The sequence below is a fragment of the Salvelinus sp. IW2-2015 genome, linkage group LG20 (assembly GCF_002910315.2).
Source record: "Salvelinus sp. IW2-2015 linkage group LG20, ASM291031v2, whole genome shotgun sequence".
NCBI lineage: Eukaryota > Metazoa > Chordata > Actinopteri > Salmoniformes > Salmonidae > Salvelinus > Salvelinus sp. IW2-2015.
In genome coordinates, this window is record NC_036860.1 from 45,282,346 (window position 1) to 45,309,966 (window position 27,621).

Below are 27,621 nucleotides of genomic sequence, written 5' to 3' on the forward strand. Positions count from 1 at the left end.
GATAGATAGATAGATAGATAGATAGATAGATAGATAGTCTGTAACTTGCCTTACTGTCAGTGTGTTCCCAAACTGTAAGCTCAACCAGGTAAGAGAGAGGAACATATACACAATATATACATAAGTATTTGGCTATTTCAGCCACACCCATTGTTGACATGTGTATAAAATTGAGCACACAGCCATGCAATCTCCATAGACAAACATTGGCAGTAGAATGGCCTTACTGAAGTGACACCGTCATAGGATACAACCTTTTCAACAAGTCAGTTCATCAAATTTCTACCCTGCTAGAGATTTCCCGGTCAACTGTAAGTGCTATTATTGTAATGTGAAAATGTCTAGGAGCAACAACAACTCAGCCGCGAAGTGTTAGGCCACACAAGCTCACAGAACGGAACCACCGAGTGCAGAAGTGTGTAGCGTGTAAACATTGTCTGTCCTCGGTTGCAACACTCACTACCAGGTTCTAAACTGTCTCTGGAAGCAACGTCAGCACAAGGACTGTTTGTCGGGAGCTTCATGAAATGGGTTTCTATGGCCGAGCAGCCGCACACAAGCCTAAGATCACCATGCACAATGCCAAGCGTCGGCTGGAGTGGTGTAAAGCTCGCTGCCATTGGACTCTGGAACAGTGGAAACACGTTCTCTCGAGTGATGAGAAACACGTTCTCTTTTTCAGCATGGCAATGCCCCCGTGCACAAAGCGAGGTCCATACAGAAAGGGCTTGTCGAGATCGGTATGGAAGAACTTGACTGGCCTGCACAGAGCCCTGACCTCAACCACATCGAACACCTTTGGGATGAATTGGAATGCCGACTGCGAACCAGGCCTAATCGCCCAACATCAGTGCCCGACCTCACTATTGTGGCTGAATGGAAGCAAGTCCCCACAGCAATGTTCCAACATCTTGTGGAAAGCCTTCCCAGAAGAGTGGAGGCTGTTTTCGCGGCTAAGGGGGAAACAACTCCATATTAATGTCCATGATTTTGGAATGAGATGTTCGATGAGCATGTGTCCACATACTTTTGGTCATGTAGTGTAGCTAAGGAAAAGATTATGTGTATTATTTTTTTCATCCGGTGTATCTGGAAACTTGTGTGTGTACTAACTTACTGTATGTGTGTGTGTGTGTGTGTGTGTGTGTGTGTGTGTGTGTGTGTGTGTGTGTGTGTGTGTGTGTGTGTGTGTGTGTGTGTGTGTGTGTGTGGTGTTGTGTGTGTGTGTGTGTTTCCATTGTGAGCTTAGCACATTATGCAGACAATTGTTTGGTAGGAAGGTGCTGGGATAGGGATAGCGTTGCCCTGACAACCCAGTAGCTGTCAACAGCTTCCTGTAATGGTGACAAATGGTGGTTATTACGTAGGAGTAATATGATGGAATCCCCCTCTACTGACTGTACTGTACTGTCTTAGAGATACGGAGCTTCTTCTCCTAAGAACTGCCAATATAATAAGACCAGGCCTTATTACAGTACAAGTCAGGGCCTCTTCTACTCTGATACTCCCTCATATACAGGACATGACTTGCTGCACATAACAGGCCTGTGTTGAAAATAATTCTAGTGAAATCTTTTGAACACGTTGAGTGTTTGATTGAGAGTGCCTTGATGGGCAAGTTTCGAACCCGGGGGACTATTCCATAGATTCCATTGCGCTAGACAAGCTCAATCAAGCGCAGTAAAGTATTTGACAGAAAACAAGTAGTATTTGAACCAGGCATGGCAGACGCCACTGCATAGGACCTTGATGTGTTGTTGTTCAGAAATTATTTTTGAAAGAGTCTTTCAGAAGTGGAGAGAAACACAATAATTATGCAGTTCATGTCTTTTCAACAGCAGCTTCAAGTCTGAGCACAGCAGGAACAACACACACACACACACACACACACACACACACACACACACACACACACACACACACACACACACACACACACACACACACACACACACACACACACACGCGCGCGCGCCGCGCACACGCACACGCGCGTAACACACACACATGCACACGCGCGTACACACACACATACAGAGGGAGTAGACAGAGAGAGCGTGTAGAGGATATATTCATTATAGATGCAGATAGCTGCAGGTGGGCCAGCGTACTGCTGTTCATGTCAGGTAGTGTGAGTTTGTGTGGCCAAGGTTACAGTGACAATAATAACCCCCGTCTCTGGGGGTGAACCAACCTCCACTCCCCAACACGGCACATCCTGGCAGAGACAGCCTGGCAGGGAGCACAAGCTATTGCTAGTCGGCTGGCTCTGCAGGGACTGGGCTTCTGCCCTACTTGGAGGATAATCAAATGATGATGAAGCAAATTTCAATTTTTGTTGTTGAAAGATAGCTTGGTTGTATTTTTTAATTTACACGAGCTGATCAGCTGCCACAGTTCAAAGTTCAAAAGGGATGTTAAAAGTGTTTATGCTCCTAAAAGACAGCTTGCATTTTGACAATATAACATTAGCCTAACTCAGCAAAGGGATGTGAGAAATGTTTCAGTGAGAAGCATTTTAATACCTGACTATATCTTACCTCCCATCTAGAAAGAGACAGAGAGCGAGGCTGTGAGGTCGGAGTCTTCAAGCGCCTGTTGGGATCTGTCAAACAGACACGGCTGACATTTTTATGAAAATTGCTCTGCCTGGCCATGATCTGTATTAGCATATGAAAGTTGTCTTCTTCTCTTTTTTTCTCTCTCTCTTGCACATTGGTGTATGCTAATTTGTAAGTCATTTCAGATGACAGAGAGTGGTTGTATCCCAGAGGTGCTGTCTCTTTCTCTCTCTCCCTTTCTCTCTCTCTTTCTAACCTCCCATACTCTCAAACGCTCTCTCCCATACGCTCTCTTTCTCTCATAGTCTTATTTCTCTCTCTCCTCGTGTCTCTATCAGTGTAGAATCAGCTGACGCCTCAGAACTGTGCTGCGGGTCCTACGCAGCGGTCCTTTTGTCAACAGTCATGGAGAAAGCCACCTTTTAGAAAGATGGTCACCCAGCAAGCATAAGCCAGCCTGGAGAAAGAGTTCAACAATGCCACCATGTGTCTCCCAGGGAGAGATGATTTGTTAATGTTATTCATGTTTGTGTGTAAGGTTATTGAGTTATTTTATCAGTGCAAAATTTCCAAAAACTGATTTTCCTAAATGGAAACAGCATGAGAGGACATTTTACAATATAATGTATTAGTATGGCTACAATTCTCTGTTACTATTCATGGCTATGATTCAGTCAGAATTTGTGAAATCCCCCATGTAGAGAATACAGTCTACATTAGTGCTCACTGCATAATCCATTGAGTGGAGACTCACAGAGGGTGACTTGTGTCCCTGATCACGGCCATGCCAAGCACCTGGCTAGAGGAAGGAGAGGGGAAGGGGATGGACGGGGATTGGTGCCACCTGGGGTTTGGTGATGCCATTGCCATCCCCTCAGACACACACACGCACACATCACACAGCTCTGCGTTATCACGGAGGGCTCTCTCTCTTCCCTCGTCTGCGTTAGTATTCAGTAGGCGGACTGGGGGGAGCAAGGGAGGGCGTAGTAGAGCCCTGTGGATCGTTATTATTGACCAAGCCTCTGTGTAGCCCTGTGCTGCGGAGACAAGTCCACACGCAACACACACCACACACACACACAACACACACACACACACACACACACACACACACACACACACACACACACACCACACACACACACACACACACACACACACACACACACACACACACACACACACACACAGTGTAGTTGCTGTAGTGTGGGTCAGTTGAATATCCATATTCACAATATCCCTAAATAATAGTTTAAAAAATATATTTATTAATGGGCTTGATAAAATAAATATAATCATGAATGGTTGTAGAGAGAAACCCCATCCTAAGCATGCATCAGGAATCTGATTCCAGCCCTCCACTGAGAGGAGGAGAGGGATTCAATAAACAACAATCTAGAGGCTCTGTGTGTGTTAATTGTGTGTGTGAGTGAGCAAGTCTTGTGTGTGTGTGTGTGTGTGTGTGTGTGTGTGTGTGTGTGTGTGTTGTGTGTGTGTGTGTGTGTGTGTGTGTGGGGTTGTGTGTGTGGTTGTGTGTGTGTGTGGTTGTGTGTGTGTGTGTTGCGTGCGCGCATGGACACACACACACACACACACACACACACACACTACTTGCTCCACACAGACTTTTTTTGGGATCCGCGCGAGCACACACACACACACACTCCTCGCTCCACACAGACACACACCTCGCTCCACACACACACACAAACACACACGCACAAACACACATTACTCGCTCTCCGTTGTCATGGATTAGATGAAACCTGTTTTAATGAAAGCGCCTCTCATTCATAAGCCTGTAGAACAAAATCTTGTCAACTTTTGACGCCTAACAGCATGCCAGGCGAAGTTCAGGGGAAAGGAGGATCAAAGAAGGAAGGACAGGAGAGACTGACTGATTCCCCCTCCTTTGATATATGTTATTTATAATCGCTTGGAAATGAATTATTTTTCTTAACCTGCATGTCTGTCTCATTTAGGGTTGTCTTGTTTTGAAGAAAATAAAGAACAGTTGAGTTGTTTAATAGCTTGTAAGATATCACATCTACTGAGGAGTGTAATTGGTTTAGAAAACACTAGGATTCCATTCTCCTCTGCTATAAGGTTTAGCAGAGATGATGTGTTTGTCTAGCATGCAAGTACACACACACACACACACACACACACACACACACACACACACACACACACACACACACACACACACACACACACACACACGGATGCGCACACACTCTCCTTTCCCCCTCATTTTACCAGTGGTTGCTTGTCACACACAACTGCATGTAAATCACAAGCTGAAAAGCCCTTCAGGATATCAAATCCATGCTCTAACTAGGTCAACGCTCGCTCCTCACAATGCACTGCTGCTGCTGCATCCTCCTCGCCTCCCTTTCTCTCTCCTTTTCTATCTGCACTACATGACCAAAAGTATGTGGACACATGTTTGTTGAACATCTCATTTCAAAATCATGGGCATTAATATGGAGTTGGCCCCCGCTTTGCTGCTATAACAGCCTCCACTCTTCTGGGAAGGCTTTCCACTAGATGTTGGAACATTGCTGCAGGGACTTGCTTCCATTCAGCCACAAGAGCATTAGTGAGGTCGGCCACTGATGTTGGGCGATTAGGCCTGGCTCGCAGTCGTCGTTCCAATTCATTCCAAAGGTGTTCAATGTGGATGAGGTCAGGGCTCTGTGCAGGCCAGTCAAGTTCTCCCACACTGATCTCGACAAACCATTTCTGTATGGTCCTCGCTTTGTGCACGGGGGCATTGTCATGCTGAAACAGGAAAGGGCTTTCCCAAACTATTGCCACAATGTTGGAAGCACAGAATTGTCTAGAATGTCATTGTATGCTGTAGCGTTAAGATTTCCCTTCACTGGAACTAAGAGGCCTAGCCCGAACCATGAAAAACAGCCCCAGACCATTATTTCTTCTCCACCAAACTTTACAGTTGGCACTATGCAATTGGGCAGGTAGCGTTCTCCTGGCGTCGCCAAACCCATATTCGTCTGTCGTACTGCCAGATGGTGAAGCCAAAGAACGTGTTTCCACTGCTCCAGAGTCCAATGGCGGTGAGCTTTACACTACTCCAGCCGATGCTTGGTATTGTGCATGGTGATCTTAGGCTTGTGTGTGCCTACTCGACCATAGAAAACCATTTCATGACACTCCCAACGGAGAGTGCTTGTGGTGACGTTGCTTCCAGAGGCAGTTTGGAACTCGATAGTTAGTGTTGCAACAGACGATTTTTACGTGTGACGCGCTTCAGAACTCGGTGGTCCCATTCTGTGAGCTTGTTTGGCCTACCACTTCGCAGCTGAGCCGTTGTTTCTCCTCTATGTTTCAACTTCACAATAACAGCACTTGCAGTTGACTGGGGCAGCTCTAGCAGGGCAGAAATTTGACGAACTAACTTGTTGGAATTGTTGCATCCTATGACGGTGCCACTTTGAAAGTCACTGAACTCTTTAGTAAGGCCATTCTACTGCCAATGTTTGTCTATGGAGATTGCATGGCTGTGTGCTCGATTTTATACACCTGTCAGAAACGGGTGTGGCTGAAATAGCCGAATCCACTAATATGAAGGGGTGTCCACATGCTTTTGTATATACAGTGCATTCGGAAAGTATTCAGACCCCTTGACTTTTTCCACATTCTGTTACATTACAGCCTTATTCTAAAATGTATAAAATTGTTTTTTATCCTCATCAATCTACGCACAATACCCTATAATTACAAAGCAAAAACAGGTTTTTAGAAATGTTGGCAGATTATAAAAAAATTATAACTGAAATATTACATTTTCATTTTCAGACTCCTTACTCAGTACATTGTTGAAGCACCTTTGGTAGCGATTACAGCCTCGAGTCTTCTTGGGTATGACGCTACAAGCTTGGCACATCTGTATTTGGGGAGTTTCTCCCATTCTTCTCTGCAGATCCTCTCAAGCTCTGTCAGGTTGCTGCGCAGCTATTTTCAAGTCTCTCCAGAGATGTTCGATCGGGTTCAAGTCCGGGCTCTGGCTGGTCCACTCAAGGACATTTAGAGACTTGTCCAGAAGCCACTCCTGCGTTGTCTTGGCTATGTGCTTAGGGTCATCGTCCTGTTGGAGGGTGAACCTTCGCCCCAATCTGAGGTCCTGAGAGCTCTGGAGCAGGTTTTCATCAAGGATTTCTCTATACTTTGTTCCGTTCGTCTTTCCCTTGTTCCTGACTAGTCTCCCAGTCCCTGAAAAAATTCCCACAGCATGATGCTGCCATCACCATGTTTCACCGTAGAGATGGTTCCAGGTTTCCTCCATACATGACGCTTGGCATTCAGGGCAAAGAGTTCAATCTTGGAACTATCAGACCAGAGAATCTTGTTTCTCATGGTCTGAGAGTCATTTTGGTGCCTTTTGGCAAACTCCAAGCGGGCTGTCATGTGCATTTTACTGAGGAGTGGCATCCATCTGGCACACTCTACCATAAAGGCTTGATTGGTGGAGTGCTGCAGTGATGGTTGTCCTTCTGGAAAGTTCTCCCATCTCCACATAGGATCTCTGGAGCTCTGTCAGATTGACCATCGGGTTCTTGGTCACCTCCCTGACCAAGGCCCTTCTCCCCCGAGTGCTCAGTTTGGCCGGGCGGCCAGCTCTAAAAGAGTCTTGGTGGTTCCAAACTTCTTCCATTTAAGAATTATGTAGGCCACTGTTTTCTTAGGGTCCTTCAATGCTGCAGAAACGGTTTGGTACCCTTCCCCAGAGCTGTGCCTCAACACAGCTCTACGGACAATTCCTTCGACCTTGGTTTTGCTCTAAAGCTCTACGGACAATTCCTTCGACCTTGGTTTTGCTCTAACATGCACTGTCAACTGTGGGACCTTATATAGACAGGTGTGCGCCTTTCCAAATCATGTCCAAACAATTGAATTTACCACAGGTAGAGTTCAATTTCGAGTCTCATAGCAAAGGGTCTAAAACGTATGTAAATACGTTTTCTGTTTTTTATTTTTAATGAATGTGCAAAAGTCTAAAGACCTGTTTTCTCTTTGGCATTATGGGCTATTGTGTGTAGATTGATGAGGAAAATGTTTTATTTAATCCATTTTAGAATAAGGCTGTAACATAACGAAATGTTAAAAAAGTCAAGGGGTCTGAATACTTTCCAAATGCACTGTTATAGTAAATATATCTTTCTTTCTCTCTATTTCACCTTCTCTCTGTATTTCACCTTCTCCTTCTTCATTTCAACTCTCCTCTTTCTATCAAATGTAAAATATCACAAGGTTGAATCAATATTCTTTAATTAAACATCAAGGACATGAACACAGGTTCGTTACTGCCTTCTATGGATTATTGTAGCATTCTGCACAAAGGCCAATACAATACAGTATGTCACATTACTAATTTTTCCCTTTCTATATCAAAAATAAAATGGGGTCAAAATAGTGTAGATTGTTGCAGTGCTGTAATGGGTTTTGTGTTTTACAGACAGTATTCAATAAGAGGTGTCGGTCACTGTCCAGTTCTCATAGCTTCAACACTGACTGGCATAGATGGGAAGGAAATGGGAGGTACTGTGAACATGCCATTCGCAACCCCATCCGAAACAGCATCCTCCATCATCTCTGTCTGAGGAATATCCTCCCAGCTCCTGCTATGACAGCTCCGGCAGCTATCAGGCATTAGTCCTCCTAAACGTTGACGACCTCCCCCCATTTCCAGTTTTCCCACGAATTAGCATGATATTAGCACATCCGACCTGAGCTACGCCGCGGTGCCACATCAAAGCGCTGTGTGATCTCTGTCCCTGGATCTCTCTGCTTTAGTCTGAAAGAGAGAGAGTTCCGCCAGAGAGAGAGAGCAGAGCGATGAGCTATGTGATAACGAGCGGTGTTAGACTGCCACAACACACAGCCGTGTCACATTCCCTCTCAGATGTGTTCAGCTAAATGGGCTGGAGCAGATGCTCAGTGTCTGTAGTCTCGTCGCCAGGCACATCACAGAAGACAACTCTGCAAATATTTACCAAGCCACATGGATATTCTATATCAAGTTTTGCTAGGGCTGTTTTTAGTGTTTTTATTTGTTGAATCATATCTGTACATGCAGGATGATTCTGATACCACTCTGTTGTGAATGAAAAAGAAAAAGAAAGTATATATGCCACACAGCTGTATGGTTGTACAGTATGTTGCTACTAAGCTACATAAGCAGGTTGAATGCTGCATATGTCTAACGATTAGCTGTGTCTTGTTATGTTGCAGCGCCTCGGTTCCTCATCACCTCCACGGGAGCCCTGTACATCCTGGATGTGCAAAATGAGGATGGATTGTATAACTACAGGTGTATGACACGCCACCGCTACACAGGAGAGACCAGGCAGAGCAACAGCGCACGCCTCTTTGTGTCAGGTATGCAGAGAGACAGTACAGCTTGGATACCAGTCTGTTGTGCAAGTTTGAGTGCCAATGATAGCCTGGAATACACTCCGAATATCAGTAGGTTTCACTATTGTTTCACTTCACTCCTTCAATCTGTACCTGCTCCAAGCTAGTCAACTGAGTATTGCTAACAATGCATACTTTTGACCAAAATATTGCATTTCTCTCACCTTTTGCCATTGCTCCTCCCTCAGACCCCTCCAACTCGGCGCCGGTCATCCTGGATGGCTTTGAGCGTCGCGAGGTGATGACATCACACCGGGTGGAGCTACCGTGCAAGGCGTCTGGTCACCCGGCCCCGAAGTACCGCTGGCTGAAGGACAACCGTCCGCTAGAGCCGGACAGCCGCTTCAGGCAGAGTGTGACGGGCCTGCTGATCGAGAGGGCGCAGCCCAGCGACAAGGGAAGCTACGTGTGTGAAGTGTGGAACAGCTTTGGCAACGCAGAGGTGGTGGGGAGGCTGCAGGTCAAAGGTCAGTAATAGACTGTGTGCAGCATGTTGTGCTAAATGTACAGTATATTTGTTGTTAATCTGTTAATTGTATATCTGAAATACTGTTTAGAGTTGGATACTGTTCAAAGTTCCTACATTTTTAGCTGATATACAGTATGTCACATTGACAAGAGAATATAAGCCCCCTCTCCCTCTTCCAGAGCCCCTGAAGGCAGTGGTCAGCCCGAGGAAGGTGAAAGGCAGCGTGGGTAGCCAGGTGTCTCTGTCGTGCAGCGTGAGTGGCTCGGAGGAGTACGACCTGTCCTGGTACCGGAATGGAGAAATGATCTACCCTGGGAACAGTGTTCGTATGACTGGCAACAACCGGGAGAACCTGGTCATGGCTGGGATGGCTAAGAGTGATGGAGGAGCCTACCAGTGCTTCGCTAGGAAAGGCAAGATGTCCGCCCAGGACTTTGTCCAGGTCATTCTGGAAGGTCAGTACTCTCAGTGGATGTCTGTGTGGTCAGGGGGTTAGCAATGTTACTTTCAATCGCAGCAGAAAACCTATGTGTTTCTGTTTTTGGGTAGTTGTGTGTTTTTAGTGTGTATGTGCATGTGAGCATTGTGTGGCCATATATCTGTGTGTGAGTGTCCATGCATGTAAGTGTGTGCTTGCCTGCATGTGTTTTTTTGTGTGACTGCAGAATTGGGGAACACCAACCATTGATCAGGTGTGCGTGTGTGAGTGCTAATGAGGGCTGCAGTAAAGCCCTGCCCACAGCCCCTATGATTAGATTATCTGAACGAGCCTCACATTGCTCGCATGGCCTGAACTCCGTTGCTGTGGCAACTGTCTCCCGTGGCCATGGACCAATATAAAGAGGGTATTGATAATCTATAATGAGCAGGAGGAGGAAGAGGAGGGGGAGGAGGAGTAGGAACAATTCCAAATCCTCTCTCCACTGAGATATACAGTATTCGTGTGAATGGACACTGTGTGTGCTCATCATGATCCTTTGATGCATGTGACTTGAGGTCAACAGTTTTTTTTTTATCCCTGATTTACTGTATCTGGCAAAGAGACAATGTAATGAATTCTCCTTTTATTAACTAGACATACTAGACATATATCTAGGATCAGTCGACCCAAACCTAATCATCACCTTGACCTTAAAGGAAAACTCCACCCAAAAACTATCTTTTGGTATTTGTTTCATTGGTCCATTGTTGATATAGTCCCAATCATCAGCAATCAACTTTTCAAGATATGTAACTTTCAAAATACAGAAATATGACCTGAATGATGTTGACAAGCAAAACATTTTGGGAATATATCAACAATGGACCAATGAAACAAATACCAAAGAATACTGTAGTTTTGGGGTGGAATTTTCCTTTAGGGGGGATAAAATGCATCTGACTTTGGATTGGTATCTAGATCAACTAGAAAAAAGTATCTTTAACTCTAACCCACCTCCCATCTTGTCTCCCTCTCCCCCTCTCTCCAGACGGCACGCCCAAGATCATCTCTTCCTTCAGTGAGAAAGTGTTTGGAACCAACGAGTTTGTGTCACTGTTCTGCACGGTGAAAGGCACACCGGAGCCCAGGGTGATGTGGACGCTGGACGACGATCCAGTCATCAGGGACTCCCGCCACCGCATTGGCCACTACACCAACCAGGAGGGCCATGTGATCAGCCACCTGAACATCAGCCAGACAACAGGGCCAGACGGGGGGGTCTACCGGTGCATCTGCAACAATTCGGCCGGGGCGGTCTCCTACCAGGCGCGAATAAACGTAAGAGGTGCTTGTCAGATCAGCTCCTCCAAAACAATTACATTTTACACATATATGAATTTATGAATTAATTTGTTGTTGTTTTTGTTGTTTTTCCTGATGCATGTGTTTTTTTCCAAAGCTCCTTTGAGAGTGCCTGACTAACCTCTTTCGTGCTTGTTTCAGGGTCTCCTTGTTGTTTGTGTGTGTTGTGTCTCAGTTGTGTGTTAGTTGTGTGTTCTGTGTGTGTTGTCTGTTAAATGTGTGATCTGTGTGTGTTGTGTGTTATTTGTGCGTTAGTTGTGTGTAAAGTGTGTGGTGTGTTTTAATTGTGTGTTAATTGTGTGTTCTGTGTGTGTTGTATGTTAGTTGTGTGTTTTGTGTGTGTGTGGTGTGTGTTCTGTGTGTTCTGTGTGTGTTGTGTGTTATTTGTGTGTTAGTTGTGTGTTCAGTGTATGTTGTGTGTTAGTTGTGTGTTCAGTGGTGTGGTGTGTTGTTAGTTTGTGTGTTCTGTGTGTGTCAGTGTGTGTGTTTGTGTGTGTGTGTCAGTTGTGTGTTCTGTGTGTGTCAGTTGTGTGTTCTGTGTGTGTTGGTGGTGTTTATTTTGTGCGTTAGTTGTGTGTAAAGTGTGCGGTGTGTTTTAATTGTGTGTTCTGTGTGTGTTGTGTGTTAGTTGTGTGTTCTGTGTGTGTTTGTGTGTGTTTTTGTGTTCTGTGTGTTCTGTGTGTGTTTGTGTGTTATTTGTGTGTTTCTGTGTGTGTTGTGTGTGTTTTGTGTTCTGTGTGTTCTGTGTGTGTTGTGTGTTATTTGTGTGTTAGTTGTGTGTTCAGTGTATGTTGTGTGTTAGTTGCGTGTTGTGTTGTGTGTGTGTGTTGTTGTGTGTTAGTTGTGTGTTCTGTGGTGGTGTTGTGTGTTAGTTGTGTGTGTTTTGTGTGTGTGTGTGTTAGTTGTGTGTGGTGTGTTGTTAGTTGTGTGTTCTGTGTGTGTTGTGTGTTAGTTGTGTGTTCAGTGTGTGGTGTGTGTTAGTTGTGTGTTCTGTGTGTGTCAGTTGTGTGTTCTGTGTGTGTTATTTGTGTGTTAGTTGTGTGTTCAATGTGTGTTGTGTGTTAGTTGTGTGTTCTGTGTGTGTTCTGTGTATGTTGTGTGTTAGTTGTGAGCCATTTTTTTGTTTCTTTCCTTCTTGTTTTGTTTACGTATGTCACAAATATGTTTATGTGTGTACATGTGTGTCTGTGTTTTTGTACATGTGTCTGTGTGTGAGCGTGTTCTATCTGGTCTGTTTTCCCCTACGGTTGTTCTGTCTGTGTCGATGTGTGTATCTTTGTGTCAACTAGCTCCCCAGTCTGTCTGTACCCATCTTTTTCCTTTTGATTTAATTTCCTATTCAAAACATGCCAGATTATCCTAGGGGCTCGTATAGTGCTGCGATCATCACTCACTGGTGTCAGCGGTAACTTCTCTAATGCCCTACTCCCTACCTAACATTCGCTGATGGCTTTATATTGGGACGCCATTAAGTTGATTTACACTAGCACTAGCATTTGACTGAGGAGCAATCTACACTCAGCAGGGAGGTGCCAGGCAGCTCTATAGCCAGCTACTGTAAAACTGACTGTCACCATGGTTACTAGGGGTATATCTAGAGACTCCAGGCCCGTCATCCTCCACTCAATGCTAATTCATTACGTTATAAAGGCTCAAAACAGAGAAGGATAGGCCTATGGTCTGTGTTACATATTGGATAACTAATTCTGATGGTTTGCCCACTGGAAAGCACAATGATGTAGCTAAGCATGGGCTTAGTGAGGGGATGCTAAAGACTCCAGTTCAGTAGGTTAGCTAGAAGAGAGCGGAGCTGAGCAGAGTGTCCATGGCTTCTGAATGCAGCCTGAGCGTAGAAGATAAATATCCACAGGTGTCATTGCAGAGACAGTGTAATGACTGTTTCTCACATTGATTGCTTCTTAATCATGCTAAAGAGAGTAGCAACGTGGATGCCTTTACACACCACCACAGATTTAGTTCAACTGTTCTATCTAGCTACAGTACCTAACTCTAGATTTGTACCTTTCTGTCAAGTGTTAGTTTTCCTATGGCTCCTAAAGGCAATACAGGATGGATTGGGTAACTGTCATCTATCTACAGTATGTTAAATATCCTAATAGTCAGACAGTATCCCTGGTAGGGTCTGTATTATAGAGCTGTGTTGGTTACATGCTGTTGGTTTTCCAGCAGTTTGAGAGAGCGAGCAGGGGGAACATGAGTAATGCTTTTGATAATATGTTCATAAGTGGAGAGTGGGAACATTGTGCTCTAATGCTTGTCAAATGCAATCATGCCTGGCGTCTAGCAGGTGCTAGAACAGTGTGATAATATTCACTTCACCTCGGAGAGTTTAAAATAGGAAAGTAGGTACACGCCCTCTGGAACACTCAGCTATGGATTGGTCCCAGTAACGAGGAACTAGGGTGATTTTATATTACTATTATTCAATGAGATTTATGTAAATTATTGCCTTTTATTTCCTAATTACAGGAAAAAGAGGTGTTGATATTATACTAATAGTAGGATATTGTAGTCTGAGCACTGAGCAAGTCCCAATGGAGTATATTATTTTTTAATATGCGTTACAATCTCCAATAAATGTTGTCCTTGTCTTTCAGAATGAATCCCTGTCTGTCTCCATGGTTTCTGACACACTTAAACATCTCAAACTTCTAAAGTTTCACATTTCTCAGCCTCAAAATCATTTTAAGAGAGGTATTTCTCTTCTGTCTCCATTAAGGGCCTGCCAGCATACGACCAATGAAAAACCTCACCGCCATTGCTGGGCGGGACATGTACATTCACTGCCGCGTCATTGGCTACCCGTACTACTCCATCAAATGGCACAAGGACGCCAACCTGCTCCCCTATAACCACCGGCAGCGGGCATTTGAGAACAATGGCACGCTAAAGCTGTATGATGTACAGAAGGATGTGGATGAGGGAGAGTACACGTGTAGCGTGCTGGTCTCACCTTCTCTCTCCACCAGCCAAAGTGTGCACGTCAGTGTGAAAGGTACAGTATGCACTCAAACCTTTAGCCTAGTCAGTTAAAGATACAACCCAGGGGTCACAACCTGTAGAGCTATCTGCGGGCTTTATGCTACGTTCATAACCAAGTAGCAAGGTGGTAATTACCAGTTGTGAGGATGTAAATTCAGGCAATGGCATCTAGAATAGGCTACCTGTCGCCCCTCTAACACACATGATTCTACTCATGATCTACTCATCAGGACCTAGATTTGATGAATCAAGTGTGTTACAGCCTCTTGTATAGGCACTTTACAGATATATGCCATAATCAGTAAAAGGTATGGCTCTTACAATCAAATCAAATTGTATTTTTCACATGCTTCGTAAACAACAGGTGTAGACTGACAGTGAAATGCTTACTTACAGTGCCTTGCAAAAGTATTCATCCCCCTTGGCATTTTTTCTATTTTGTTGAATTACAACCTGTAATTAAAATGGATTCACCCCCTTTGCTATGAAGCCCCTGAATAAGATCTGTCACATGATCTCAGTATATATACACCTGTTCTGAAAGGCCCCAGTGTCTGAAACACCACTAAGCAAGGGGCACCATCAAGCAAGCGGCACCATGAAGACCAAGAGCTCTCCAAACAGGTCAGGGACAAAGTTGTGGAGAATTACAGATCAGTTTTGGGTTATAAAAAATATCCCAAACTTTGAACATCCCACGGAGCACCATTAAATCCATTATTAAAATGTGGAGAGAGTATAGCACCACAACAAACCTGCCAAGAGAGGGCTGCCCACCAAAACTCACGGACCAGGCAAGGAGGGCATTAATCAGAGAGGCAAAAAAGAGACCAAATATAAAGGAAGGAGCTGCAAAACTTCACAGCGAAAATTGGAGTATCTGTCCATAGGACCACTTTAAGCCATATACTCCACAGAGCTGGGCTTTATGGAATAGTGGCCAGAAAAAAAATATGGCTAAAAGAAAAAAAATTGCAAACACGTTTGGTGTTCGCCAAAAGGCATGTGGGAGACTCCACAAACATATGGAAGAAGGTACTCTGGTCAGATGAGACAAAAATTTAGCTTTTTGGCCATCAAAGAAAACACTGTCTGGTGCAAACCCAACACCTCTCATCACCTCTAGAACACCATCCCCACAGTGAAGCATGGTGGTGGCAGCATCATGCTGTGGGGATGTTCTTCATCGGCAGGGACTGGGAAACTGGTCAGAAATGAAGGAATGATCTTTAAGTCATACCACAGCTAATTACAGGGAAATTCTTGAGGGAAACCTGTTTCAGTCTTCCAGAGATTTGAGACAAGGATGGAGTTTCACCTTCCAGCAGGACAATGACCCTAAGCATACTGCTAAARCAACACTCGAGTGGTTTAAGGGAAAACATTTACATGTATTGGAATGGCCTAGCCAGAACCCAGACCTCAATCCAATTGAGAATCTGTAGTAGGACTTAAAGATTGCTGTACACCAGCGGAACCCATCCAACTTGAAGGAGCTGGAGCAGTTTGTCCTTGGGCAAAAATCCCAGTGGCTAGATGTGCCAAGCTTATGGAAACATACCCCAAGAGACATGCAGCTGTAATTGCTGCAAAAGGTGGCTCTACAAAGTATTGACTTTGGGGGGTGAATAGTTATGCACGCTCAAGTTTTCAGTTTTTTTGTCTTATTTCTTGTTTATTTTACAATAAAAAAATATTTTGCATCTTCAAAGTGGTAGGCATGTTGTGTAAATCAAATGATACAAACCCCCCCAAAATCAATTTTAATTCCAGGTTGTAAGGCAACAAAATGGTAAAAATGCCAAGGGGGGTGAATACTTTCGCAAGCAACTGTACGTGACCTTCCCAACAATGCAGACAAATCTAAAAAATAATATTTAAAAAGGTACACGAGGAATAAATACACAATAAGTAACTTGGCTATATAGACAGTGATAAAGAGCTCCGCCATGTGGTGGTCTCTAATAGAGGTGGCGGTTTAGATATAGGTGCAACTGCCCCGGCGTCCTGGTAAGAGGACGGAAATGACCGGTAGGAGACAGGGATGCAATTCACACATTATTTCCCCACTCAAGACAGGCACACACACACAGCAAACAGGAAGTGGACTAAGTTGAAGTGTTGTAGTGATAGTGATAGTGGTTTGTAGGTCAGTGACACGCTAACACTAGCGTGTGTTGAGAGAGTCCAGGGCTGCAGAAGAAATGGTCAATGGGTTGTGGCCCAGCCATTGATGTGCAGGGCAGAGGTTTATGCTCCTCACTCTGCCACTGCTTGCTGAAGACTTACCCCGGACTGGGCTGGATTGTGCTTTTATACTTGTTCTGGTCACACCTGCTTATTGGACAGATGTACTGTGGAGATGCAGTTCGGCAGGATCAAAGGTGGTGATGGGCGGTCAAATGTCCTAATCAGAGATGGTGGCATGTAACTGGAGAGCTCCAGAGATGCAAACAGAGTAGCCTGTAAACAATGGGATCCCATCCCCCGCCTCTGCTCTCTGCAGGGTCAGGGAGTCAGGCAGAGTTAGGTAGGCTACTTGTTTCAAGAGAGAGAGGGCTATGAGTTAGTTCATGAGAGGGACTGTAAGGGTTTTCTACACATGTGGTACCAGTGCTGAGTTGATGTGCAAGGGTACGAGGTAATTGAGGTGGATATGTGCATATCATAATCAATCAAATTTTATTGGTCACATACAGATATTTAGCAGATATTATTGCGGGTGTAGCGAAATGCTTGTGTTCCCAGCTACAGCAGTGCAGTAGTATCTAAATCAATTCACAACAATACACACGAATCTCAAAGTAAAAGAATGGAATTAAGAAATTTATAAATATTAGGACGTGCAATGTTGGAGTGCCATTGACTAGAATACAGTAGAATACAGTATATACATAGAAAATTAGTAAAACAGCATGTAAACATTATTAATAAATGTAATCAAACTATAATATTTCTTACGGAAAGAAGTGTGTTCAATAGGAAACTGATTTTAGCAGGTGCGTCTTGTCGAATTTCCAAGACTGTGTCCCTGTACTAAAACTGATATTTCTTATTCGTTTTGGAAGTTACAAGCCTGAAACCTTGAACATAGACTGCTGACACCCTGTGGAAGCCATAGGAATTGCATCCTGGGAGCTAGAACTCGGTATGCCCCTATACTTTCCATTGTAAGAGCATGGTCTCTCAAAAAATAATTCTGGTTGGTTTTTCTATGGATTTTCTCTTACCATATCTATTGTGCTATATTCTCCTACATTATTTTAACATTTCTACAAACGTCAAAGTGTTTTCTTTTCAATGGAACCAATGATATGCATATCCTGGCTTCAGGGCCTGTGCAACAGGCAGTTTACTTTGGCCACGTCAGTCAGGCGGAAATTGAGAAAAAAGGGGCCTAGCCCTAAAGTGACCAGTGATCCTTTATTAAAGTGACCAGTGATTCCATGTCTATTTCAATAGAGCAGCAGCCTCTAAGGTGCAGGGTTGAGTAACCAGGTGGTAGCCAGCTAGTAACAGTGACTAAGTTCAGGGCAGGTTACTGGGTGGAGGCCAGCTAGTGATGGCTATTTAACAGTCTGATGGCCTTGAGATAGTAGCTGTTTTTCAGCCTCTCGGTCCCAGCTTTGATGCAGCTTTGATGGGGTGGCAGAAAGCCTAGTTGTTAGAGCGTTGGGCCAGTAACCGAGAGGTTGCTAGATCGAATCCCTGAGCTGAGAAGGTGAAGATATGTCGTTCTTCCCCTGAACAAGGCAGTTAACCCAGTGTTCCTAGGCTGTCTTTGTAAATAACTGACTTGCCTAGTTAAATAAATGTTAAATAACTAAATAAAAGCTGTACTGACCTTGCCTTCTGGATGATAGTGGGGTTAATAGGCTGTGGCTTGGGTGGTTGATGTCCTTGATGATCTACTACTGTTGTGTAGGGATAAAGTGACTAGGCAACAGGATAGATAATAAACAGTAACAGCAGCGTATGTGATGAGTCAAAAGAGTTTGTGTAAAAAGGGTCAATGCAGATAGTCTGGGTAGGTATTTGGTTAAGTATTTAGCAGTCTTATGGCTTAGGGGGAGACGCTGTTCAGGGTTCTTGCTGTGTGGTAGCAGAGAGAAATGTCTATGTCTAGGGTGGCTGGAGTCTTTGACAATTTTTAGGGCCTTCCTCTGATACCGCCTGGTATAGAGGTCCTGTATGGCAGCTGTAAAACGTTTCCTGAGGGGGAAGAGGTGTTGTCATGCCTTCATCCTGACTGTGTTGGCGTGTGTGAACCATGTTAATTCCTTAGTGATGTGGACACTGAAGAACTTGAAGCTCTCGGCACTCCGTTTCATTTAGTCCACGATCAGCTCCTTTGTCTTACTGACATTGAGGGAAAGGTTGTTGTCCTGGCACCATACTACCAGGTCACTGACCTCCTCCCTATAGGCTGTCTAATTGTCTTCGGTGATCAGCAAACTTAATGATGGTGTTGGAGTCGTGCGCAACCACGCAATTGTGGGTGAACAGGGAGTACAGGACTAAGCACAAACACCTGAGGGGCCCCTGTGTTAAGGGTCAGCGTGGTGGATGGGTTGTTGTCTACCCTCACCAACTGGGGGTGTCCTGTCAGGAAGTCCAAGGGATCCAGTTGCAGAGGGAGGTGTTCAGTCCCATGAGCTTGGAGGGCACTATGGTGCTGAGCTATAGTCGATGAACAGCATTCTCACATAGGTGTTCCTCTTGTCCAGGTGTGGAGTGCAATAGAGATTGTGTCATCTGTGGATTTGTTGGAGCGGTATGCGAATTGGAGTGGGTCCAGGGTGTCTGGGATGATGGTGTTGATGTCAGCCATGACCAGCCATGACTAACATTGTAGAGGATCCCATCGTCAGCTGATCTGAACATTCACAGCCGCTATGCCAGTCTGCCAGTACACTACAGTACATAACCTCAGATGGCTCTCCCCACTGAGCACAGATGTCAATTAAACGTCTATTCCATGTTGGTTCAACATAATTTAATTGAAATTACATGGAAACAACAATGATTAAACCAGTTTGTGCCCAGTTGGTCTTTCCTCAATAATGGCGCTGCATAATTTGAAGTATCAGAAAGAACGTACCTATCGGAATCCTCTCTCACGGGTCTCGGCGGCGCAGCCACGTTAACATTTGTGCGAGGCGGGGGAAATCACGCCGACTGCGGCCCTAAACAAAGCCCAGAACAACGACATTCCCACTGTACCTAATTTGCCTCTCAGCTGCTTAGCATTCTGAGGCTGCGGAGAGGAGAGGAAAAGAGCGGGAATCCCCAGGAGCCAATTATGCTTACTTTGTTGTGAATTAAATAATTGTTGAAGTGCCGTTTATTCCAATGTTATTTTAAATCGTGAATTCTTCAAAGCATCTGCTTCACACCATGGCTATAGTGTCCCCAGAGAGAGAGAGACAGAGGAAGAGAGAGAGAGAGAAAGAGGGAACAAGGGAGAGGTAGAGGACAGCCAGCCTCTCCGCAAGGGGAAATGTAATTCATTTCTCTCTCTCATCTGCATCTCCATGGTGTTAAGCCATGCTATTAATACGTTTATAAACTAGATGGGGATGAGGATGGTTGATCAGAACTAACTAAGTTGAATCCTTGCTTTAAGATACAAACATAAATACCCTTGCCTTAACTCTACCCGTCTCTTTCTCCTGCAGTTCCCCCCACCATCCATCCCTTCGAGTTCCCTCGTTTCTCTATTGGCCAACGTGTGTTCATTCCGTGCGTGGTGATGTCAGGTGATCAGCCTGTCTTCATCACATGGCAGAAGGACGGTCGGCCAATCCCGGCCAGCCTCGGCGTAACTATCGACAACATAGACTTCACCAGCTCCCTACGTATCTCCAACCTGTCTCTCCTGCACAATGGCAACTACACCTGCATCGCACGCAACCAGGCCGCCACCGTGGAACACCAGAGTCAGCTCATCGTCAGGGGTGAGGAGGGGTGAGGGAGAGGGTGAGGAGAGGTGAGGAGGGAGGAGGGGGGAGGGAGGGGTGAGGACAGGGATGGAGACAGGTGAGAAGGGGAGAGGGATGGGGGGAGGGGTGAGGAGGGAGAGGGGTGAGGAGGGGAGAGAGTTGAGGAGGGAGAGGGGTGAGGAGGGGGATGGAGAGCAGTGAGGAGATGAGAGGGTGAGGAGGGGAGAGGAGGGAGAGGGGTGAGGAGAGGAGAGGGGTGAGGAGGGAGAGGGGGGGGGGGGAAGATGTGGAGAGGGGTGGGAGGGGGAGGGAGGGAGTTGATGTGGGGAGAGAGGGGGGAGAAGGATTGACAACACTCAAAGATGAGTCGAGAAGGTTTGCTAGTTTTTCCAGTATTCTGCAAGAGTAAACTCTCTTCATATGTTCCCCTACAGTTGGAGTGGATCCAAATCAACCTACCACTAGGCCTGTGTTGGGTATAGCAAAAGAAAACCTATATGCTAAAACAAAATATAACCCTAATCCCAATAGCAGTGTTGCACGTGCTGTTTTACTGTAATCTTTTAATGTTGTGATGTGAGATGCCACTTATTCCACTACTGGGCTAATATGCTAACCCACTCGTTAGCATTGGTTCTTCTTGTTTTTCTCTCACTTGGTGTGAAAATATAGCATTTCTAATTTGTTTTATTTTAGCCACAAGGTATTACAAACTCAAACTACAACACCATAACAGATTAACCCGTTTTAATGACCTTTTGTCTGTTTCTCTCCCAACCAGTCCCTCCAAAGTTTGTGGTGCAGCCCAAGGACCAGGACGGCATCTATGGAAAAGCTGTGATCCTCAACTGCTCTGCAGAGGGATACCCTGTCCCTACCATAGTGTGGAAGCACTCCAAAGGTAAATAGGCCAGAGTATAAAAGGATTGTGTTAAGTAGAGAGTTAATGTTTTGACATGGAGTGAAACAGGGAGGTACTGCATGAACCTGTCCAAATAGAACACAGATGTTCCTTTTCCATTGCAAAACGTTTTGCTACAGTGAGCACTACTTGAACATGACCCAGGATTAATTAAAAGCTACTCTTCTCCCTTCTGACCACTATGATGATATGTTTACACACTTGGTTCACGATTAAGGATAAATACCCTTCTGTAACTGTGCATCTTCCATTTCTACTCCTTTGACTATCTTGCTGAATTGCATAAACACAACATTGTCCTACGGCAAGCTTTTTTTATTAAAGAGCATCTGTTTATGAGAGCCAACACAGCAAACACAGTGTCCACAGCCTTAAGGTTGAATGGTGAAAGCTCAGCGCTGCAACTCTAAACAAATGTAAAGAGGAAGAAGGGAAGGCAACATCTTCTCACATTACCGTAAAGGAGAAAATGGAAATGTACTGTAGTTTTTGTTACTGCAAAACATCCATCCATTATGTAATAATTCTTCATAATTTGGTCATAATCTATGCAAGAGGTGTTTTTAATACATCTTACATATTCCCCTCCTCCTCTCTCTACCTCCCTCCACCTCTCCCTCTCTCCCTATATCCCTCCCTCTATAGGTGCGGGGGTTCCCCAGTTCCAGCCTATAGCCTTGAACTCGGGCTTCCGTATCCAGGTGCTGGTCAACGGCTCTCTGCTCATCAAACATGTACTGGAGGAGGACAGCGGCTACTACCTGTGTAAGGTCAGCAATGACGTGGGAGCTGACGTCAGCAAGTCCATGTACCTCAACGTCAAAAGTAAGTCACTGAAGACCGCTATCTGTCATGGCTGTATACATGGACCTCAGTGTCAAATGGAAGACCCCCCCCCCCTATCCTGAAATGTATGTGTTCTCCAATGTAATTTAAAAAAAGAATCATCCAAACTCAGTGGCAAAAGTAAGATCCCTCTTCCAGTCAGGATTATGTACCTTAATTAACCTCTTAACATATGGAATTGTTTTAAGATTGTCATACCACGGATCATTTAGATATTTTATTTGAATTTTAGGACCCCTTTCGGTATCAGTTAGTTATATTTTTGTATTATTTGATAAAATGTTGAATTTGACCTTTACTACCATAGCTCATAGAAAATAACTGAATAACACATTCATAAATGGCAAAAAAGACAGTCAAAAAATACATAAAGGAATAAGGTATTGAAGTGTGTCCTTTATCTTGGAGATATAAGAAAGCTCAGGATATATTAAATTTTTTTGGGACACATACTTAACCCATTGTTTTTGTTGCCACAAAACTACCCCCATACTTCCATTCATTTGTATGGGTTACCTTCAGACGAGTCCTGTCGTAGAGCACAAAACTAACCCTCCATACTTCCATTCATTTGTATGGTTTACCTTAAGACGAGTCCTGTCTTAGAGCACAAAACTACCCCTACTTCCATTCATTTGTATGGTTACCTTCAGCAAGTCCTGTCGTAGAGCACAAACTACCTCCATACTTCCATTCATTTGTATGGGTTACCTTCAGACGAGTCCTGTCGTAGAGCACAAAACTACCTCCATACTTCCATTCATTTGTATGGGTTACCTTCAGACGAGTCCTGTCGTAGAGCACAAAACTACCTCCATACTTCCATTCATTTGTATGGGTTACCTTCAGAACAGTCCTGTCGTAGAGCACAAAACACCTCCATACTTCCATTCATTTGTATGGGTTACCTTCAGACAAGTCCTGTCGTAGAGCACAAAACTACCTCCATTAATCCATTCATTTGTATGGGTTACCTTCAGACGAGTCTGTCATAGAGCACAAAACTACCTCCATACTTCCATTCATTTGTATGGGTTACTTTCAGACAAGTCCTGTCGTAGAGCACAAAACTACCTCCATACTTCCATTTTTTTGCATGGATTACCTTTAGACGAGTCAAAACAGCGCAAAAGAGAGAGAGAGTCTCCCCTTTCCATAGTGGGGTCATAATAGTTTTGTAGGCCAAACCGTTTGGACGCTACAGATGTTTTCGTGAGAAGACCGATTTTCGGGATGCCACATGCTCTGACAAACACCGCTGTAGCTAGACATAGGCGGATGAGACGCAACCCATGCAAAACAACTGATATCTCTAGCTTAAATTGACAGATTTAAATGGGATTTTTTTATTATGTTACTTAGATTGACGCATGGTGCGTTAATAGACTCTTAATTAAATATGGTATGCATGTGGGAGCAGATGGTTGAAAGAAGTAAGGAGAGCTTGGAGAGATCTTGCATTTGATTGGTTCCGTTATCCAATAACAACTGCTTTAATTTCACTTGCTGGACAAGAATATAGTATAATGCATCCAATTTATATTATATTATCCATAAGAAATAATGCCCCAAATATTTGGGGGAGATTATGTAATATTGGGAAGGGGCTGAAGTTGCTGAAAAAAATCTAATAAATGTAATTTAATTTAATTTCACTTGGGTGGATGGAACTGGCTCTAGAGGTGGGTGATGGGCACAACACCACATCATGTCACTACCAATCAAATCCCAGTGGTTAGACTGGGAGACACACAATGGTGGGAGATGGAGGGAGGAGGGAAAGAGGTAGGAGAGATGGAGACAGGCAGACAGGGCAGGGGAAATTATATTGTATCAGAATTTAAATACAGTTAAATGTTACACACATACAAATAAGACAGAGGGAGAAAGACAGAAAGGGAAGACAGAGGGAAATAGGAAGCAGAAGAGGAGGAGGAGGAGGAGGAGGAGAAAGACAGACACACAGAAGAGCAGCCTATGGAGGGGAGGGGAGAGAGAGAAGGGGAAGACAAGGGAGGGTGACGGACGGGCAGTCCATCCCTCCACTCCCCTCCCCCTCGGCCCTCTTTTCCACATGGCAGCCTCTGCCTGCATACAGAGTTCAGAGCCTAATGGAGGGGAGCTAAGTCCATGGCCACTCAGCGGATAAACGCCTGTGTTTCTCCGAGAGAAAAAGAGAGCAACGGAGACCGGAAACGCTGCATGGCTGCTTTTGTGGGATATGTTCAGGCAGAAAGATACAGGGCCATGGTAGTGGTGGTGTGGTGGTGGCACCACACTGGTGGCCTCTCTGTCACAGAGCACAGTGACTCCAGTCACTTAACCTTAAGCCATTTAACGCAACAAACACTACCCAGCACTATACTGGACCACCCCTGTGTATATACAGAGCTAAAACAATGTGTCTCTTTGACATCCCTAGCACTCCATTCCCACACAGGGACACTCATTCCAGCACAGGCCACTAACATGACAACATCAAACAGAAATGGATGCTCGGGAAGACTCCATAAAATGGCTTTCATGAATGTCTCTAGTGAGAGCCAACATGTAGCCTAGTGCTTCCCCATGGGTCTCCTTTAGATGTTAAAGTCTATGATTATACTATAAGTTGTCGCTGTAGATTTTTCCAATAGGAACACCTCCCTCTTCAGGTGAAAAAAGGAAACTGTCGAAAAAGTGAGGCCAGACTATTGTTTTCATCTTTCATGTTGAAGTTCCCATTTGATGTTGATGTTGAATACTCTATGTAAACTGCACTGATTTGTAATATGAAGGAGGAACTGTTGATTGTCCTAAATCAACATAAACATTTTGAGCCAAAGTGTCTGGGTAAATCAGGTTCTTAGTGTGTCTGGGAGGTGTGTGTTGTTTATGTGTACAGTTGCAGTCGGAAGTTTACATACACCTTAGCCAAATACATTTAAACTCAGTTTTTCACAATTCCTGACATTTAATCCTAGTAAAAATTCCCTGTCTTAGGTCAGTTAGGTGCACCACTTTATTTAAAGAATGTGAAATGTCAGAATAATAGTAGAGAGAATGATTTATTTCAGCTTTTATTCCTTTCATTACATTCCCAGCGGTTCAGAAGTTTACATACACTCAATTAGTATTTGGTAGCTTTGCCTTGAAATTGTTTAACTTGGGTCAAACGTTTTGGGCAGCCTTCCACAAGCTTCCCACAATAAGTTGGGTGAATTTTGGCCCATTCCTCCTGACAGAGCTGGTGTAAGGTTTGTAGGCCTCCTTGCTCGCACAAGCTTTTTGGGATTGAGGTCAGGGCTTTGTGATGGCCACTCCCATACCTTGACTTTGTTGTCCTTAAGCCATTTTGCCACAACTTTGGAAGTATGCTTGGGGTCATTGTCCATTTGGAAGACCCATTTGCGACCAAGCTTTAACTTCTTGACTGAGTCTTAGATGTTGCTTCAATATATCCACATAATTTTCCTGCCTCATGATGTCATCTATTTTGTGAAGTACACCAGTCCCTCCTGTAGCAAAGCACCCTCACAACATGATGCTGCAACCCCCGTACTTCACGGTTGGGATGGTGTTCTTTGGCTTGCAAGACTCCCCCTTTTCCCTCCAAACATAACAATGGTCATTATGGCCAAACATTCTATTTTGTTCCATCAGACCAGAGGATATTTCTCCAAAAAGTACGATCTTTGTCCCCATGTGCAGTTGCAAACCGTAGTCTGGCTTTTTTATGGTGGTTTTGGAGCAGTGGCTTCTTCCTTGCTGAGCGGCTTTCAGGTTATGTCGATGTAGGACCTGTTTTACTGTGGATATAGATACTTTGTACCTGTTTCCTACAGCATCTTTCACAAGGTCCTTTGCTGTTGTTCTGGATTGATTTGCACTTTTCGCACCAAAGTACGTTCATCTCTAGGATACAGAACGTGTCTCCTTCCTGAGAGGTATGACGGCTTGCGTGTCCCATGATGTTTATACTTGCGTACATTGTTTGTACAGATGAACGTGGTACCTTCAGGTGTTTGGAAATTGCTGCCAAGGATGAACCAGACTTGTGGAGGTCTTCAATTTTTTCTGAGGTCTTGGCTGATTTCTTTGATTTCCCATTGATGTTAAGCAAAAGCGGCACTGAGTTTGAAGGTAGGCCTTGAAATACATCCACAGGTACACCTCCAATTGACTCAAATGATGTCAATAGCCTATCAGAAGCTTCTAAAGCCATGAACATAATTTCTTTAATTTTCCAAGCTGTTTCAGACACAGTCAACTTAGTGTATGTAAACTACAGTGAATTATAAGTGAAATAATCTGTCTGTAAACAATTGTTGGAAAAATGACTTGTGTCATGCACAAAGTAGATGTCCTAATCGACTTGCCCAAACTATAGATTGTAACAAGAAATTTGTGGAGTGGTTGAAAAAACGAGAATGTAATGATTCCAAACTAAGTGTATGTAAACTTCCGACTTCAACTGTACTGATTAGTTTGTGTATGTGTATGCCCTTGTGCGCGTGTGTATCTCTGTACGTGGCATGTGTGTGTGGTGATCTCCTGCTGCACTGCTATGGCTGGGCTGGGTGCTCTAGTGATTCCAGTCACACAGTGTGGGAGCTTATAACCTTGTAGCTGTTATCTGGCCAGAGCAGAGGCCTCCTGCAGTGTCTGTCTGTCTGTCTGTCTGTCGTCTGTCTGTCTGTCCTGTTCTGTCTGTCTGTCTGTCTGTCTGTCTGCTCTGTCGTCTGTCTGTCTGTCTGTTGTCTGTCTGTCTGTCTGTCTGTCTGTCTGTCTGTCTGTCTGTCTGTCTGTCTGTCTGTCTGTCTGTCTGTCTGTCTGTTCTGTCTGTCTGGTCTGTCTGTCTGTCTGTCTGTTCTGTCTGTCTTGTCTGTCTGTCTGTCTGTCTGTCCTGTCTGTCTGTCTGTCTGTCTGTCTGTCTGCTGTTCTGTCTGTCTGTCTGTCTGTCTGTCTGTCTGTCTGTCTGTTCTGTCTGTCTGTCTGTCTGTCTGTCTGTCTGTCTGTCTGTCTGTCTGTCTGTCTGTCTGTCTGTCTGTCTGTCTGTCTGTCTGTCTGTCTGTCTGTCTGTCTGTCTGTCTCAATCGCTCATGTAATACTCTCACACAATTCCTCATAAACACAACACACACAGTAATGTACCAGGACACGTACACTACGAACAAAACAACACACACATCATATGGATAAATACAATTATACACTACTGTACACCAGTGGAGGCTGCTGAGGGGAGAGGGGTCATAATAAGGGCTGGAACTGAGTAAATGGAATGGCATCAAAACCATTGAAACCATGAGTTTGATGTAATTGATACCATTCCACCGACTCCACTCCAGCCATTACCAGAAGACTGTCCTTCCCAATTAAGGTGCACCAACCTCCTGTGCACTACACACTTAAAGCCTTACATCTAGACACACACAGAAGAGTACCCACAGCAGTGGGTGTAATCCCTGTGTACATTTTCTGGACATAGGCTGCTCAGTGTTGTCCTCACGCACACACACAGACAGATGTCCCTCTGCGTTGTGTGTGTGCGGTTGCGTGCATGTATGTGTCTGTGTGTGAGCCTGTGTGTTCTCCCTTAGGTTGAGCTGATCTCCCGGTTCAGGGTTGTTGTGGTCATTGAATTTACTTTATAGCTTGTCGGCTCGGTGAGA

The 27,621-nt window shown here is 44.5% G+C and overlaps 1 protein-coding gene across 3 annotated transcripts in view; it reads left to right on the top strand.

Annotated features, from left to right (window-relative positions):
- Positions 1-27,621, top strand: part of LOC111981410 (cell adhesion molecule DSCAM) — a 143,149-nt gene that overhangs the window by 68,100 nt on the left and 47,428 nt on the right. For all 3 annotated transcript variants that reach the window (XM_024012658.2, XM_024012656.2, XM_024012657.2), the window contains exons 4-11: positions 8,820-8,966; positions 9,191-9,469; positions 9,651-9,926; positions 10,941-11,237; positions 13,995-14,270; positions 19,936-20,214; positions 20,981-21,100; positions 21,767-21,946. In XM_024012658.2, the coding sequence (XP_023868426.1) occupies positions 8,820-8,966; positions 9,191-9,469; positions 9,651-9,926; positions 10,941-11,237; positions 13,995-14,270; positions 19,936-20,214; positions 20,981-21,100; positions 21,767-21,946 (1,854 nt within the window). The remainder of the gene's footprint in view (positions 1-8,819; positions 8,967-9,190; positions 9,470-9,650; positions 9,927-10,940; positions 11,238-13,994; positions 14,271-19,935; positions 20,215-20,980; positions 21,101-21,766; positions 21,947-27,621) is intronic.